General features: G+C 27.0%; 1 protein-coding gene across 4 annotated transcripts in view; it reads left to right on the top strand.

The window, feature by feature from the left end:
- Positions 1-19,640, top strand: part of LOC103574251 (protein still life, isoforms C/SIF type 2) — a 112,476-nt gene that overhangs the window by 6,469 nt on the left and 86,367 nt on the right. For 3 of the 4 annotated variants that reach the window (XM_053743017.1, XM_053743022.1, XM_053743024.1), the window contains exons 2-6: positions 8,204-8,819; positions 15,544-15,731; positions 16,791-16,909; positions 17,107-17,320; positions 18,258-18,529. In XM_053743017.1, coding sequence (XP_053598992.1) covers positions 8,653-8,819; positions 15,544-15,731; positions 16,791-16,909; positions 17,107-17,320; positions 18,258-18,529 — 960 coding nt within the window. In that variant the 5' untranslated portion in view covers positions 8,204-8,652. The remainder of the gene's footprint in view (positions 1-8,203; positions 8,820-15,543; positions 15,732-16,790; positions 16,910-17,106; positions 17,321-18,257; positions 18,530-19,640) is intronic. The other variant, XM_053743020.1, reaches the window with a different exon arrangement.

Raw genomic sequence — 19,640 nt, forward strand, 5'->3', positions numbered from 1 at the left:
TATCTACATAATCAGTTACATTAAAAATTGAGTTTAGTTGTAATGTAAATTATGTATATAATATATATTAAAATTAGGTATACAATCATTATTTTAAAGATACAAAGTTATTATAAATTAAAACAACTTACATAATTTTGTTGATGTCAATTATACTAATAATTTAACAATTATTTACGAGAATTATAATATCTACTAGGTTATTTAGGTTATTGTGGTAAAGTTTCAATTTAGAATAAGTTGTTATAAGTATTATTAATTTTGCTTTCAATATTTTTTGATATCGACAATTTTTTTTATTTATTACTTTATTTACTTAATAATTATCAAAATATTGTCTTTTTAATCTTTTAATATTAATTTATTACTTTAATCTATTCTATATTATTAAGAGAATGAGAAAAATTTTATTCCAGCCATATCTCTATGATATAATTAGTTAATGTTATTAAATTTGGTAGTTGAAACGGTCGTGACTTGAATTTGTGCCTTTTCATGGTTTCAGCTCTTTTTTATTGCTAAGTATTGAGATAAATAAATTTATTTATATTATTTGCACCACATTCAAATAAGGCGCAAAAAAAAAAACACGATCGTATTTATTTTCTCCAAATAAATTAATAATTTAATTATTCGATCACTGAATATCACTGATATATATCTAATATCTATATTATTAAAAGAGAACAAGAAAAATTTAGTCCATATACCATGTCTCTTTAATAATAATTAAAGATTTTATAAAATTACTGACATAACAATTTTTGAATACTCTGAGATTAGATACTTAATGTTTTTTGTATCAATGAAAGACAACAGTCTTTTGGTAAGCCTACTAAATTTAATAAACTTATTGTATTTTTCATCGAAGTTGATATATTTTAGAGAAAAAAATATATTGATAACTTAAAAAAAAAATTGTAATCTGTGTTTATGTTTAAAATCCCATAGTTAATACAATTATTGAAATCAATTAGTGTGTGAGTTAGAAAAAGATCTGAAAATAAATTGTTAAGACTTTAATAAACGTGTAAATTGTATTTACTGAGTTTAGTAGCAATACTCAAGCAATCACATAGTGACTGCAGGTTGCTCATTATTATTATTATTATTATTTTTATCAAAAATTTATTTACTATTTTATTACTGTTACTATGCTGTTATTGACTCTTATATAGTTATTTATTATATGTTTTAACCAAAAACTATTGATTTAGTAATTAAGTTTTTTTAACAAAAGAAGCAACAATTATAAAAAACTATTAATACTTATAAAAAAAAAATAAATGGAAAGTATTAAATTTTAAAATTTATAATTTATATGAACTAATACTTTAACTAGAAATTCATTTGAAATTAACTTGCTTTAATGAGAAAAAAATGTGAAAGAAAATTCAGATTGACACATTATTTAAAACTTTTTCTAATATAAATTAGACAGAAGTAATTAAAAACCAATTACAATTAGAAATGCAATTAAATTTTTAATTTAAATTCATTCGGATTAATTATAAAATGATGTTGAAGGTAATGTAAAAGATATTTTTTCAATTTTCTTATTACATCCCTTTGGGACAAAATGTTATTTTGAACAGACAAATAGTAAAAAATAAAATTGAAATGTCAAAAAATAAAAGTATAACATGAAAAAGAGAAAGAAAGCCAATGCAGTTGTTATCATGATCCTGCGGACTTCGGACACGGATTTGTGACCGCGCATGTATAAATTATTAAAACTGATATTTATTTTCTTTTTTCTGTTGATGAACTTTATTTTATAATTCAAAATTTAATTAATCTTGTAAATTATCACTAGTGCGGTAAAACAATTTTTTTCAGAGCCATTAAATTCTAAAAAAATAAGAAAATAATTTTCGTGGCTAAAAAAACAATTTATGATTTTGAATTTGAATAAAAAAAATTAAGAAAATATTTAAAGCCATTCAAGGGGGACCACTATTGTGAAAATTTGAAAAAATCATTTTTTCTTCTTGCATATTTCGAAAATAGTTTCAAAAATAACATACTCCAGTTTAAAGTGCATATCTCGAATAGTTTTTCTGAGTCACAGCCATCTGAAGAGCCGCTTATCCGGCTTCGAAAACACATTTTTTTAAATTGCTGCAGTTATAACTCGAAAACAAATCATCCGATCGATTTGGTTCTAACAGCAACTTTCTTATATATACTGCTTCGTACCATGAACTTCCAGTTTTCCAATAAAATCAAAAGTGTAATTTTGACAGACCAAAAACCATCAAATTTTCGCACAAAACCGGAAATCTTTTTTAAAAACTCTGTCATATTGTTAAATTTTAATTTTTTTCTTAGCCCGAGGATCGTGTTACGGGAAATACCTTCTGATAATAATTTAATATTTTCTTTACAAAATTTGCTTTTCGATTAATGAAGAATACAAATAAATGAAGTTATTGGTTTCAATCAGATTTTCGAAAATTGAATTCCTATCAGATCTTGACGTTTTGAGGTTCTAGGAAGCTATTTTGACAAATTTCAAGATGATGTCCGACCGTATATATTTATGTGTGTACGTACGTACGTACGTCTGTAAATATCTGTGACTTTTGAACGAATGAACTAATTTTGATCGTCAAGGTGGCATTCGATATGGCTTGTCAATTTCTATGAGCTGTAAAATTTGAGCTCGATCGATATGATGCGTTCGGAGATATTCCAAAAATTAAATTTTTTCAAAAAAGTTTTTTTAGATAACTTTTAATGTGCTCGATGGATTAATTCCAAAATCCAATCAGCTCTACAACTTCATAAGCCGTGTCGAATGCCACCTCAACCATCAAAATCCGCCCATTCGTTCAAGAGAACACAGAAAAGAAAAAATCTTAAACCAAGAAAGAAAATGTCTTTGAAATTTTTTTCTCGAACCAAACCGAAATTTCTTACTTTACTGAAGTAAAAAATTATTTAGGTCAAGAAATTATTTCCTTCGTGGAAGACATAATTTTCTTAGTCTGAAACATAAATTCTTTAAACCAAGAAAAAACTTTCTTGGTCCAAAATAATTTTGTTTTTTAGTTTGAGAAGATTTTTTTTTTTAATTCAACAAATTTTTTTCTTGGCTAAAGATTGTAACGTTTTTGAGTCAAAAAAAAATGTCTAGAGCTAAAACGAAAAAGTTTTGTTGAAACCATGAAAAATAATGTTTTAAACCAAGAATAAACTTTCTTGGGCCAAGAAAGTTTGTTTTTAACTCGAGAAATTTTTTTTCTTATCTAAAGACTGTTATCTTGTCGAGCCAAGGTACAATATTTTGAGCTAAAAGAAGAAAGCTTTTGTACCAACAAAAAAAAATTTTTAAACCAAGAACAAACTTTCTTGGGCCAAGAAATTTTTCTTTGCCGCAAACAAAAAAAATCTTTTCAGCCAAGAAATTAATTTCTTTAATTGAGCAAATAAATTTATCGAGCTAAAAAAATTTTATTTTTTTTTTTATTTTTTTATTGAACAATTTTTTTTTTGTTTAAATATTACAAACAATGCCGTGAAGCAAATAAATATTATATAAGAATCATTTATAAGGGATAGAGGCAAGTTTCCCAATAAGTTAAACACTTAAAACAAATTGAGAAAAAACAATGATCGCTTAACGAAGGAATCGAACCCAGATCGATGCGACGTCAAGCGAGAGCTTTACCAACTAAGCCATCTCAGCCTTTGACAGGCTACCTTTACTTTGCCCCTCATATACTGAGCCACACTGGCCTTATGGTCAGTCATATTTTTAAATCCTAAACACAGAATTAATATTACAAATATTATCGCCAATAATTTAGAAAAATGTTAGTTCCGACATTTTACTGAAAAACTGAACGGATCGTATGAATCGTTCATAAATCAATTTCAATATTAAAATAAAAAAGTTTGGAAAAAATAAAAAAATTTAATTACAAAAAAAATTGAGAAATTATTCGATATTGTTTAATTACATCAATTAATTAATTTATTATAATAATATAATTTAGCTATTTAATTTTTAATTTATTTGAAATAAAAATGTGGACTCAAAATCTATTTACTGTGCTAGTGTGAGAAAAAGAGAGAGTGGGGAGTATTCATTTCTTGGGGTGCGAAGGAGGGAGCACCTACGAGTGAATCCAAGAGAAAACTTTCTTGGCTTGAGACTCTAGTAATCTTGGTTTGAGATTTTTCATGCGATTGGTCAGAGAAAGTACACTGTACTCAAACCAAGAGTTTAAATTTTTTAAACCAACTCCCTTTATTTTTAGTTTGAGTTCGTACCGTTTATTGTTTCAAAACATCATAGTTCTTTCATTAAGTGTATGACTTTCTTGAACTAAATATCTTTATTTCTTGGTTTAAGTAAGTAACATACTTAGGTTAAGAAACAAGTTTATTATAATAAGAAAAGCAAGTTTTTAAAACAAGTAATTCTATTATTGGACCAAGTATGAAATATGTATTGGCTTAAGAATTTTTTTTCTTAATTCAAGATTTAAAATTCAAGAAATTATTTCACTTCGTTCAAGAAATTTTCGGTTTTCATTCCACCCGCTGAAAAATTTCTTGGTTGAAGAAAAATTTTCTCGAGTCAAGATTTTTTTTTTCTGTGAAACCGTTAACGAAAGAATTAAAAATTTTTTTTTTTTAATTTCTCAAAAACGACTAGATAAACCAATTTCAAAACATGACCAGCTATAGAACTCAATAAAACGCATCGATTGCCATCTTAAACGTCTCAATCGGTTAATTCGTTCGAGAGATATCGTTGGAGAAAAAATGGTAGAAAATGTTCTTTTTTTCGAAAACAAAGGCATACAAATGTTGGGAGATTGTGAATAACTCGCTGAATTTTGAATTTTTTGGGTCAAAAATTTAATTGTGTATTGATTATATATTCAAAGTTATATCCTTAAAACATTAAAATATTCCATGCAGTAGTTTTCTTCAAAAAAAAATTCCCAAAAATTATCTTTATTTTTCAGGCGGTCACACTAGTGGTCCCTCCTAATTGAATTTTTTCTGGTAGTTTAGAAAAAAAAAATTTTTTTCGTTCTGTGTGATTTAATAATTCACAATTTATGAATCTAAAATCAAGGTTATACTGTATGAATGTAAGATTTATTTCTATGACATTTGACATATAATTTTGTGGATATTTAACGGTTGTTCTACTTACTTGTCTGTTGAATAATAAAATACAAAGAGTCATTACGTAGTAGATAGGTATACATAATACGACAGTCTGGCTTAGTAGTCAGGTCAGTTATGTCTAATATAGTCCATCTAGTGCTATCTCACCGAGTATCATATATTACTGATATATACCGTCTCAAGATTTTAGTGAAAGTAATCAGTGTTAATGCAGACGACGTTCTCTATTCGATAATACTTTCATTGCTTAAGTCATTTCAAATATTTTTATTATGTGCATTATTAATATCATTGTTTTTATACGCCGATACTTTTTTTTTGTAGAGGAAGCTGAGCATGTTAGTATCCAAGATGAAATAGAATACAGAATAATATTTTTTAGATTTCTTTTTAGGTAGATTTCTCTAAAATCTAGCTATTGTATTTGTCCGCACGGTCCAATTTTCAAGGAATTTTCGAAAATTTTTTTTTTTTATTTTTAACATTCATTAGAAGAACGGACAAAAAAAATGCCTTTTTTGATTTTTTACTTTTCAAATATCGATGAAAAGACTAACGTTGCCAGGCACTTTTTTAGCTCAAGATACCCCCAATAATCCTGTAAATTTTTTAATTGATCTATCGGGTCTATTTTTTACTTTAACTTAAAGTAGAACTTGTAATTAAAAAAAAAAAAAAATTTATTATTTTGTAATTTTTTTTTTTTAATAATTAAATTGAGAAAGTAAATACAATATCGAAAAAAAATAAAACATGTTGAAGTAGTAATAATAAAACATTTATTTAATATTTTTTCAAATAAATTGGTGGGAATAGTATATACACGGAAAAAAAATTCGACGAAAAATTTCACTCCTACTATCGTAATCCTGGACTATACTTTTATTATCTGTAACTTTCAAATATATGATATGAAAATTTACAGTTTTTGAAAGATTTTATACTGTTCACTACCGTAATTTCATTAAGAGTTTGTTGGATTAAAAACAATAAGAAATATTACAATGTTACTATCGTAAGTAGTAATAGAATAAAATATTAATAAAGAAAATAAATAATTAAAAGATTAATAAAAAATACAAATAAATTAGTAATAAAAGTAATAATTCACCAATGTTCCAGATAAACATATAGTATTAATTACTGTTTTGTGATTTTTACTATACGTTTAGTAATAAATAGTAAAAGTAATGCACACGTTCATTTGCATTAGCATTTTTAACTTAAATATATTGAATATTAAAATATTTTCGAGACTCGTTTTCTCCGTGTAATCATTTTTGTCCGACGATGTTTTTTAAACAAATCAACCAATTTACACATCCTTTGATAACTTGGAAAGTACTTGACCGATCGACTTTAAAATCGAAATCTGTCTTAATGAAACCGTTCCATTGTCGGAAAGTATATCGTCAAATTAGTCGATTCATTTCAAAGATACCAGTGAAAGAAAGAATTTTACCCTCACACATGCTCACAGTCATCCATCCGAAAATAGCCAGAATAGCTTTTTAGGACCATTGAAAACTTGAAAATCTGTTGAAAATCTGATTATCAAAAATCAGGCCGATACCAATAACTTACCGTTTTTTGAAAATTTTCAATCTTCGTAGCAAGAAGTTATAAAAAGAAAATTAATGAACTTTAGTTTCTGTTATATGTTTAAAATATTTTTTTTACCATCGCTTCGAGAGAATAAAAATAATTATAAAAATAAAAGTTGTAAAAAAGTGGCTGACAAGTCGCTAGATGTTCTACTTTATCCTGAAACACCGGGTTGATTCAATTAAAATGTTGAACGGAAATTAACCTTTTTAGCTCTCGCTACGGAGAGTTGTTATTATTATTATTATGATTATTATTATTATTATTATTATTATTATTATTATTATTATTATTATTAATATTATTATTACTATTATTATTATTATTATTATTATTATTATTATTATTATTATTATTATTATTATTATTATTATTATTATTATTATTATTATCATGTTATTACGCTGTTATAGATTAGAAATATTCAAATTTCGTTCCGTTAAATGTCAATTGTAAATAACACATAATTATAATTTTATTTCATTTGAGGTGAATATAATTTTAGTTCTCATTTTTTAATCCATAATTCAAGAAAATATTTATTTGTTATAAAAAATTTTTAAATTTATTTTAAAATTTATTCAAAATAAATAGTCGATCAAATAAATTCAATTCTAATTTGTTTTATCCATGAAATAAAATTTTATATTGTAAACAAATTGTTTATTAAAATCGTAAATAAAAAAAAATCCAAATAAATACTTTTATTAATTTAATTTTAATTTTATAGAGATAAAATAAAAAAAAAAATAACGGTAGAAATTGAATCATACGAAACTTAAATAGATCTATACAGCATTAAATTTATTTATAGAAACATGTATTGGTCAATAGAAGCCTCAAATGTGAAAAATCAATCGTAATGTTTTAGTGTTTTCATTCATCTTCAATTTAATCTGGCTTCATTTGAAAAAAAGAAAAAAATTTATCATTTGTCTAATAAATTACAGCATTATCTTCTATAAATAATTTCTAATAAAACTAAACATTGTATTTACTTTTTTTAAGTAATCATCAAATTAAAAGAACTAGTCAACAAACTATTAACTTTACAAGCTGGCAACAAAGAAATAGTTTCAAAATTCCCTCATATTTCCCGGTTTTCCCGTAAAGTTTTACACATTTTCCCATGATTCAGAAATTTTATTCGTATCATTAAGTTATTCAACGTTTTGATTACATTTACAATGTCAATAATTAAATTTGTTGATTAAATCATGCGAAAAAGCAAAAAAAGTCAATAAAGTAAATTAACATGGCCTACTTTTAATTATTCGATTCCCTTATACCATTCCCTGTTTTCCCGGTTTTTGGCCACCCTGACTCTATAAATGCAATAAATTTCCAATTTATTTGAAATGAACTTTAGATTTCATCTAATTGACCTTATTCTCAATCATTATATATAATATATATACCATCTATATATCTGTATTTATGTCCACAGCGATCATGCCACGGAGAAGCTGATAATTACGGTCGCCAACAATGATGTGACAATAAAGATACCTCCGTATATTCTCGATCGGGAATTATAAACCGATCATCTGTGCTACTCAGTGCTTCCGTAAACAAAAACAAAAAAAAAATAATAATAACGTCAACAAGTTAATAAATAAATGAATTTATAATATCCATAAAAATATCGCTCATTAAATTTATCGGTCTGGTAAAATTAGTGCCAAAAAAAAGAAAAAAAATACCAAAGAAGAAAAAAAACTAAGAAAAAGAATAATAATTGATTACAAATAAATATATAAATTAAAAGCCAAATAAAATTGTGTCAAAGAGAGGGAGAGAAAAGACATCGAGAGATGAAAGACTAATAAGTCGATTTTAAAGAAGATAAAATAAAGAGGCCAAAAAATATAATAAAAATAATATTGATAATAGAAAATGGGCAATAAATTATCAGCGTGCAGTTGTGCGCCTTTAAAAAGGGGCTATCGTGATGAAGATTCACCATGGCAGACAGGTGGAAGAGGTGGATTAGGAGGAAGCGGTAGCCACAGGGGTGATTCTACCCACTTGCTCAGGTGCGGAAGCGTAATAGAGAAGAAGAGGTGCGCATACCATACCATTAAACCATTTTCATTTAATCACTCTCTGTCAACATTCTCTTTGAACCATCAGCATACAATTCTTTCAATAAAATAAATTAATTTACTGATGTATGATATTTATGACACGTGCGTCCGACTAGAAATCTTAATTAGGTAGTGGTTAGGCCCGAATAAGGCATGCCAGATTCCAGACTTGCACCAAATGAGGCAACCAAACTAGGTCGAAATCCTGAAAGTAACGCAGTTGCGAGGCCCTGCTTGATTTGGCTTCCTTATCAAGAACCGATATTGTGGGATTCGAACCCGGGACCTTACGCACGAAAGACTGACGCTTTAACTTCTACGCTACACTACCGATTGTGGCTCCTAAGTTTATTTATGATATTTAAATATTACTCGGTACTAGCCAGGAATTCCAAAGATATACCTAACTTAGGTAATGACAAAAACTTTTCTAATAATAGCCAAATTTAATATACCTAACTTTGGCAAGCCTTTGGTCATCCTCATTGCGTTTTAGTCAGGGATTCCAAAGATACTCTGAACTTACGCTCAACCGAAAACTCCTAACAACAACAACCAAGTTTGGAAAAGTGTTGGTATATCAAGTTTCGATTTTCCTCATAAGGACCGGACAAGGTTCAAATTAGGCCTGCCGTATTTCGGAAAGCCTCATTCGTCCCGAATCGGTATTTCAGCATGCTGCACTGGGATTCCAGTCGGGATATATATATATATATATATATATATATATATATATATATATACATATATATATATATATATATATATATATATATATATATATATATATATATATATACATATATATATATATATATATATATATATATATATATATATATATATATATATATATAATATATAGTTACCATTGCTACCTACCAGTCAAGAATTCCAATATTAGGACTGAGTGCGGCCTTGCCACAAACGTTCCTAGTTTCATCTGACTTTGGCATATCAAAAATCAGCAAACCTTAGGTTACCATTGTCATTTACTAGTCGAAAATTCCAATATTAGGCCTGAGTGTGGCTTTGCCACAAATGTTCCTAGTTTGATCTAACTTTGGCAAACCAAACATCGGCAAGACTTAGGTTACCATTGCTACCTACCAGTTAGGAGTTCTAATAGTATGCCATACTTTGGCAATGCCACAGAGTTTCCTGATCACAATCGAATCTGGAATTTTTTTGGCATGTCAATGTTCGTTTTGCCTCATAAAGATCTGATAAGATACGAATTAGACTTGCCTTAGTTAGGCAAGCCTAGTTCGGGCCAAACTGATTTTTCGGCAAGCCTCACCAAAATTTCTAGTCGGGTGGTTGCTTTGACGTGCTTAACCTTATATATCCATATACATATATTAGGGTGGTCCGTGTTGAACGAGTGTTTCTTTTTTTTCACTCCCACTTCAAAATATTGTTGTAAACATTGAAAAAAAAAAATTCCCTGAAAGTTTCAACTCTTAATTTTCATTTTAAGTACTTAACATTTGATTTTGAAGTTTTCCCATTTAAAATACACAAAAAAGTTAGGAATTTTTGTTTTAACTCTCTACAGCTCAGCCGCATTGCAAGTTACAGGGTCGTCGTCTGCAGTATTTTGCAGGTAATTTAATACTCTTCAAAAGTCTCTTCAGTAATTTTATTGAGATTCAATTTTTATCTTTCTGTATTGGTTCTGAAGATAATGTTTCTAATAATAATATGGGTTTTTAGCTGATATTGACTGAATGACAAAATTTACAGTAAAAATGCAGGCAACGATTTTTTAGGAAATTTGATTCTCTACAAAACAGTTCCTCTTAGTGAAGGGGCTCGAATTATTCGTTCACGTGATGTAGGGATATCATTAATTTTGTAAATAAAATAATTTTTTAAAAATTTGAGCAAATGCCTTTAAAGTTTAAATCAGTAAATAATTTTTTTTTATTAATTCAACCCGTTAATGAATATACAAAGGATCAAATTTGATCGGGTTCAAAATAAGTTTTGACAGATAGTTTATTACAAAATTAATAAAATCCCTATATCACGGTAACGAATAACTTGAGCCACTTAACTGAAGGGACCTTTTTTGTAGAGTATCAAATTTCCTTAAAAATCGTTATCTACTTTTTTACTGTAAATTTTGTTATTTAATTAATATCAATTAAAAAGCCAAATTACTATCAGAAAAATTATTTTTAGAACCAATACAGAAAAAACAAATAGAATCTCAATAAAATTACTGAGGAGACTTTTGAAGAGTAATAAATTACTTACGAAATGCCGCGAATGACGACTCGATAACTTGAAATGTGACTGCCCATACAAAGTTTGGAAATCGGAACTAGATCGGGTCATTACTGGGCCAAGAATGTCGATTGATGGCTCAGCAAGGTAATTTTAATCAGCCAAGCAAGCAAATAAATTTAATTAAAAAAAAATTTTATTATTATTATCCTAGTAGAGTTCATGATCATCAACGTTCAATTTATTTAAGTGAGGTCAAATAATGTTGAAAAACTTCGATGAAAAATTCTGCTGGGCTTTGGACGCGAACTGCCGACCTTATGATTGCTGGGTCTGAACAGTAGATACTGGATGAACCAACTAATGTTGAACAGATACTTTTAAATGATCTACTTATTTATTCTACTACAAGCACTCGGTTTTATGAAATATAAAGAGCAATTTAATTAATATTTCAATTATTTAGAAAAAAAAAAAATAATTTTGTACTAAGTTTATTATAATATTACATAATTGTTCAAAATAAAACTTACTAAATTTAATTAATTTTTTATCAAGAACCCAGTTGAATTATCTTGCTCTACCGCCATAATTAAAAATGACATTTTTTATAAAAATTTATGACTTATTTTATAATTAAATTCATTTTTATAAGTAAAGTTATCAAATTGCGGTTGTTGAGTGAAATTGCTTGTTTAATCGCCTAAGGAAAATTTTTACTTAGCCCAAAAAATTTTTGCATTGTGACTTGAAAATAAAAATTTATTTAAAATTAGAAAAAATTCCTTAGCGCAAGGAATTAATTTCTTGCCTAAAAAAATTTTTTCTCGTCCCAAAAAAATTTTTTTATTCAATTCAAAATGCATAAAATTTTTTGGTGCAAGTAAAAATTTTTTGCAGCAAAAAATCTTTTTTTTCTGTGTATTTCATAAATCAGTAGTGATATTTGGGCAGTCATGTAGTGACTGCAGGTTGCTCGTGTTTATTATTTAAATTAATAAATTTAAAATGACTTAGCAACAAAAGTAATAATGCAGGTATTTTTCAGATAAACATATAGTATTAATCACTGTTTTGTAATTTTTACTTTACACTTAGTAATAAAAAATAAAAGTAATGCACTATTGATTTGTATTATAATTTCTTACTAAAATATATTAAAGATCAAAATATTTTCGAGGCTTGTTTTCTCCGTGTATGTATTTTAAATGGGAAAACTTCAAAATAATACGTAGAGCACTTGAAATTAATTATAAGGGCTAAAACTTCGAGGGAATTTTTATTTTTAATGTCTGCAATAATGTTTGGAAGTTAGAGTGAAAAAAAAAAATAGTCGTTCCAAACGGACCACCCTAATATATATATATATATATTTTATTCTTTTCTTTTTGTCTTTGTGACACATTTTTTTTTCTCAAACCCCCTTTCAAATTACTTCAGTGTTTATTTTTCTGCACAGCAATTTGAACTGACGTATGGATATTATGACTAATTTCTCACAAGTCGCTCTATTCTAATGTGGTTCTACGATAATTGATTATCTATAAATCTATAATCTATTTAGAGATGGAGAAAAAATACCTATCATTATTTTATTCGTGTATTTAAGTTTGTTTATAGTACATAAAAGATTTATATTTTGTAAAGATTTTTTGTTTAACTAGAAAGTTTGGTAATTAAACTTTTAAAGAGATATTTATTGAAAATTTAATCAATAAAAAATTACATATTTATCTTTTGATAATAATTCAATGGAATGAATATAAACTAATTTTTTTAATTAGTAATTGGCTATATTTATAATTATTCAAATGTAGTGAGTATAATTATCTAATTATTTCAAAATATTTAATCAACATCGGCATTAAAAAATGATTTAATTTGATCTTTTTACTAAAATGAGTTTAATTTTTTTAATTAAATTTTTTTCTTAAAGTTTTCATTCATTTAAGAAGAATTTTTTTTTTGTACGGATAAAAACGTGAACTAGATTTTGACAGTGTAGTTTCGATCCTTTGATGTCACATTTTATTATTGGAAATACGTCAAGTGACATAAAAGAAAAAAAAACGGCTATTCATTTCTTTTTAGTTCAACCAAAAATTATTACATGATTACAGAGTTTGAATGATAACTTAAATAATTTATATAAAGTAAAAGACATAAAACCCGATTACTTCATGCATTTGTATATCTTCATTAAATATATAAATATACAAATACAGGGATTGATCGGGTACTAGTCCCTGATACGGTATTAGGTCTTTTACCTTTCACGACTTTTTACACATTTAATGTCAATTTATTACAAATAGAAACTTTATTTACTCGATAAATAAAAAATCACTGACTTAATTTGAACAAAACAAAAAAAAATTCATTTGCATTAAAAATAAAATTACCTTACGACAATTTATTCAGTCGTAAACAACGATCGAACAATGAGCAATTAAACAGTATATATTTAATTATTTTATAAAAATGTGCACAATAAATATCGAGGTAATATTTAGTGTTTATTTATTTTTTTTTTTTTTTTTTTTATAAAAAAATTTCTGTGTATATTTTATATCTTTATCAATAAAAAAGTATATATATATTTATATTTTGAAATATTTCTAAACTTATATACACGATAAAAATTGATAGATTGCTTCTTAGTGAAATACTCACAAAAGTTTCTGATTCAAAAGGATGCTGTCAGATGTTAAATTTTCTTTGATAACGATATATATATTAGACTGTTTCAAATTAAGGGGCGATTTTTTTTTTTTTTAAAGAACATTAAAAGAGTCAAAAAGTTATCTTAAAACATGGTGATAATTAAAATTTAAGCTCTTAATATTGATATAAAGAGGTGGCTGTTAATAATTTTCAATTTTTCGTTTAATATCATGGTGAATAACTTCCGAACAAATCAAGATACAGAAAATTTCTTTTGAACGATTTTGTAGCAAATTTACTGATCTACAAAAAAGATCTCTTACAATTTTTGCATAAATTTAACTATTCATAGGATATCCAACATCAAAGTTTGATATAGTTCAAGGAGCTTGCACTGATAAAAATCGTGTTTTCTTCCGAAATACGCTGCGTACTTGGCTTGAATCATTTGAGTCAACTGAATTTCAATTGATTCAAAAACATGGAAATTGAAACAATAATACAGGGAGGTTTGAATAAAAGGCTTTACGGTTTTAGGCTTACTATAGAAATATTTCTGTCAAAAACGATGTATTTGATGAAATGAAATGTGAGATTACATTGAAAAATAAGAGATGGAGCTGAAGTCGTATATGTATGTGATAAGAACAACATACATGAATTTGAAAAAAAATACTGTTTTGATTTGATGAAAATTATTGATTTATTTTTTAATCAATTTTGCAAATGTTAATGAAAAGTTTTATGCAATTATCTTAACTTACTTTTTATTTTCCTCAATATATTATAGTAGTGAGTCAATTTATATGTTTTACTCAATAATAATACAATTGACTGAAATCATTGGATACCTTCTGGCCACAATGAACTAGAACCGCTGATTCAATTTTTTTTCGTTTTCATATGACTATACTTATTTACTACCTGCAATGTACTTTTGTAATTGAAGAAGTTAAATATTTCATTGAGCGCGTACATCCAGAGTAAATGAATACACTGAAAAAAAAAAATTTTACCGAAATTTGTTATTTTTAGAATATTCAAGAGCATTAATGGAATACAAAAATCACTTTTTTTATCATCTGAAACGTCCCCCGAGAAAAAAATTTATAAAAAAAATATATATTGAAATATAAAAAATATGTATTTTTAGTACATGAAAAAAATATATTAAAAATACATAAAAAATATGTAAATTTGTATTTATTTATTAGTTGAGAAATATTTTATTTAATTTTCCACATTTGAAGTCTAACTTCTGAACTGAATTGCAAAGAACTTGTTATTTTCTCCATTTGATTATTATTTTATAATCTAGAAATTTTTTTAATTATCAATGTAAAAAGATTTGATGTTTTTAATTGAAAAAGAATTGAATTGTAAAGTCAATTTAAATTTTAGATAAAACATACTTTTCTTTTACCTTTTTGATTACCCGATACCCTTTCGATTTTCAATGTTCTTTAAAAAAAAATAAAAAATAGTCCCTTAATTTGAAACAGTCTTACATATATTTATATATTGTTATTATTCAAGATTCTCAAACACTTCACAATCACTCACATTATCAATCACGTATATATTGATCATTTCTTTCATCTCGCCTTACAACTGATGCTTCGCAAGTCTATATAAATCAATAATATATATAAGCTTAAGTTTGTGTATTCTTTTTTTTTGCATGTATTAAATCTATTCTTATAAATTTTTTCTAATTAAAAATTTCTTATTCTACTAACTTACTTTTTTTTTAATTACGGGTTCCGCAGAACAAAATAATTAACACAATTTTGAGTACTTTCAGATTGTGGGCTGAAGTCTTTCATGTAAGTGCGGCCGGACAAACAGGTCTTGTCAAATGGCAACAAGTTTCAGAGGATCTTGTACCTGTCAACATTCGCTGTCTTCAGGATTCCCCTGAAATGGTCTTCCATATTACCGCCTATAATAGCCAAGTTGACAAGATTCTAGATGTACGACTGGTACAACCAGGTCAGTTAAATTTTTTTTTTATCATCTGCATTGAAGCTCATAGTTTCAGTGTCTGCTTAGCCGATGGAAACAAGCCAATTTTAGGTGATGCGATTTAACGAGTTAGAATTCATTAGTTTATTCCCTAAAGCAGAAAACATATAGTTTCTGTTCGCAAAATTAGTTTCTGACTTCACTTCAGCTGCATTTATTTATTATGAGCCTTTGAATAATCATATGTCATTCTCATAAATAAGTATTCTCATAAGTCCATAGACTTACGGGATAAAACACTATTGCAGATGTGTGATGTCAATCAGCCGCATCCTCGTCTTTTTTTTTTATCCCCAGTAACACAATGACCTATTATTCTACAATGTTAATCAGCATTTTACGTCAAGAATTGTTAGAAATAAAAAAAATACTTTTTTTTGTTATTAAATATTTAAGTTGCTAAATGTGTATTCAATTTTTTTTTTATAACTTTTTTTTTTAGTGAACTTTATAATAAGTTTATTTTATAAGAAGTTCAACAATCAATGATATCTTAGTTTATTTTAAAGCATTTAAGTTTTAATCTTTTAAAATTTGAGTTCTATATCACTATAGTTTCGCTTATGGCCTTAAACATAGAACACATTTAATATGTATTAAAATAATACACTTGTAACACACTTAGTATTAGAATGTATTAGTTCATGTCTCATCGTAAAAATAAAATTTAACAAATTTTCTGATAATTATTAAAAACAATTTATATTATTGTTTTTTTACATTTTTTATATCTCCATTCGGGAAAAACGAATCATATATGACCATAAATAGTTAGATCAAATCATATATGACCATATATAATTTCTAAGACAATTTTATTGACAAGAAAAAAATAAATGGTGTACTTTGATACACAACCATATATGAGTATGCATGGTCATACATAACCACATATGAAATTACTTGGAAACTTTTTATTTATTATAAATTAAAAAGAAATTTTAAACTCAGTACAAATTTTATAAATATTTAAATAGTTTCAGTACAAATAAAGTTTTGACTATATTATTTAATAATTATTGAAAGGTACAAGAATCGGACAAGCATCGGAATGCTTTATCTACTGGAAAGACTCGATGACCAATGATACATGGGGTTTGAATTTTACTTCACCAATAGATGCTAAACAGTTCAAAGATTGCTGCGTAAGTATCCGTAGATATTTTTCATATCTACGAGTATCCTGAAAGTTGCTTTAAATACCAACAGGAGTTCATAGTTAAATAAACAGTAATAATAGCTAAAGGCGGGCTATATATACTTTATAGTTGCCGCATATCCTATCGCAAATGGTATTTATCTACAGGTTGGGTGATTCACATTTTATCTTTGGCCTTTCCAGTCACCCTCGACGAAAACACCCCGTAAAGCGCCTTCTTCGTATTCTCTCAAACTGGAACCTCCCAACAAGCAAAAGGTCAAAACACGGATGAAACCACTTTCTACACCGGCTTCTCCTAGTCGAACAAAAGCACCTCAATGCACTTGCATGGTGCCCGAGCAACTATCAAGACTATCCCGTACTCGTGATCAAAGGTTTTCCGCTGGTCCTTGCGGTAAGGTTTTATTTGATTTATTTTTATATTAAGTACTGAATAGATATATAATTTATTTAAATTAATAAAGTTAATATTATTAAACGTAATCGTATGGTTAGTTAGATTTCATTTTAAGGGGGACCACTAGTGTGACTGCCTGAAAAAAAGATGATTTTTCGGAATTTTTTTAAAGAAAACTACAGCATGGAATATTTTAATTTTTTAAGGATATATTTATGGGTATAAAATACAAGATCAAATTTGTGGATCAAAAAATTCGAAATTCAACGAGTTATTCACAATCTCCCAACATTTCAAAAAAAAAAAAGTTCGCCCTCTGCACAAAAAGTTTCATAAACTAGAAGGCATTTTCCGTACCATTACCCTCGGGCTAAGAAAAAAATTGAAAATTAACGAAAAGACGGAGTTTTTAAAAAAAATTTCAAATTTCGCACAAAAATTTGATGATTTTTGGTCTGCTAAAATTACATTTTTGATTCGATTGGAAAACTGGAGGTTCATGGTACGAAGCAACATATATAAGTGCTGCAATTCAAATCAAATCGATCGGATGATTTGTCTTCGAGTTATAACTGTAGCAATTTTGAAAAATGTATTTTCGAGAACCAATAAGCGGCTATTCAGATGGCTGTAACTCAAAAAAAATATTCGAGATATGCACTTGAAATTGGAGTACGTTAGTTTTTAAAGTATAGACTATCGAAATATGCAAAAAAAATTGTTTTTTTCAAAATTTCACACTAGTGGCCCCCCTTAAACGTAATTGCGCCTTCAGTAGGCTTTATTTTAACTAAATAAAAAATATCGACTACCAAGTTCAAGCTCACTTAAACATAACTAAAAAACTGATGCGTGAATTTATAAATTATTTATAGTTGATAAAAAATAAGAATTATTTATAAGTTATATAATCTTATTTTATTATTTTGCGCAGGCCCCGTATCGTTACCTAGAAACATGGTACTGAATCCACGTTCCGGGGATATAGAGATGACACCTGGACGTGACAAGATAGGTAACAACGCAACATCCAGCGTTTCACTTTACGACAATGTCAATAATACTAGCGATACACCAGGTAAAACATCTAAGTACGGCGATACGTCAAGGCACGTCAGTAAAGACAAACAACTGCAGAATGAAACATGTCAGACAACGCCCAAAACAGTTAACGTTGCAACTGGTACTGCTACCGTTGGTTCACAGGTAATAATTATTTTATTTTTAATTTATTAATTTTTATTATTGACAAAGGTGATCCAAAAAACCGACTTTCTTTTGTTTTCGAATCTCATATAAAAATTTGTTGGTCACATGTTTTAAGAATCCTCTCCAAAAATCAACTCGATAAACAATTTTTACGGGGTCGCTTGAAAAATTCGGAAATTCCAAAACTGATTGAAATTCGGATTTATTTTTTTTAGTTTTTTCTTTCTCGCGGCAATAAATATTTTCTATCTGTACAATCAATGACATGCTGAAAATTTTAGCTCGAAATATAGATATTTAAACGGCGCTCAAGCATTTTGAATTTTAACTGATAATATGTAACTAACATTTTGAATTCATTTGTATATTTTTTTAAAACTCAATTATTATCATTTCATTGAAATATGTACGGAAAAAAATGCAGGTCAAAATTAAATAATAATTACAATTCCAATGAAAAATTTTCTATCTCAAATAAAAAATACAATCCATAAAAAAAAATTACGATGATTTGTAGAGAGTTAATTTTTTATTTCAATTTTTACTGTCTAGATTGTAATTTTCACTTATCATAATAATTACAATGCAGCTTCGTTAAATTTTCGCTTGGAAAAAATCAATATTTACTTATTCATTTAAGAATAGTTCAATGTTACAAAAAGTATAAATTGTTTTCAGAATTATTAAAAGTTAGTACATTAGTCGCAGTTTTTGTTTCGTAGTTGATAAATATTACATCTCCAATGTAATTCTACGTAGGTACTGTACATTTTAAAATGTCGGTAAGACAAATTGCTACTCCGAGAGATAAAATTACTGTTTGAGATTGTAAAAATTACTCGCCAGAATACATCTTTTACAAAGCGTGTTAACTAATATTTATTAAGTGTAATAGTCAAAATTATTGGTACATTATCATTTTTATTCGTCGCTAGTAAATTTTAATTAGAATACAGTAATTTTTATAATCAACGGAAATTATTATCCTAAATAATATGTTGTAATCTTTACTTTGAGTTTTGTAGAAGTTTTGATTTTTTTTTAACGTTTCAAGATTACTTCTCGGATTGTAATTTTTTTTCAAATTTAGTAAAAATTACCTAATTTT

This window comes from Microplitis demolitor, chromosome 1 (genome assembly GCF_026212275.2).
Source record: "Microplitis demolitor isolate Queensland-Clemson2020A chromosome 1, iyMicDemo2.1a, whole genome shotgun sequence".
Classification (NCBI taxonomy): domain Eukaryota; kingdom Metazoa; phylum Arthropoda; class Insecta; order Hymenoptera; family Braconidae; genus Microplitis; species Microplitis demolitor.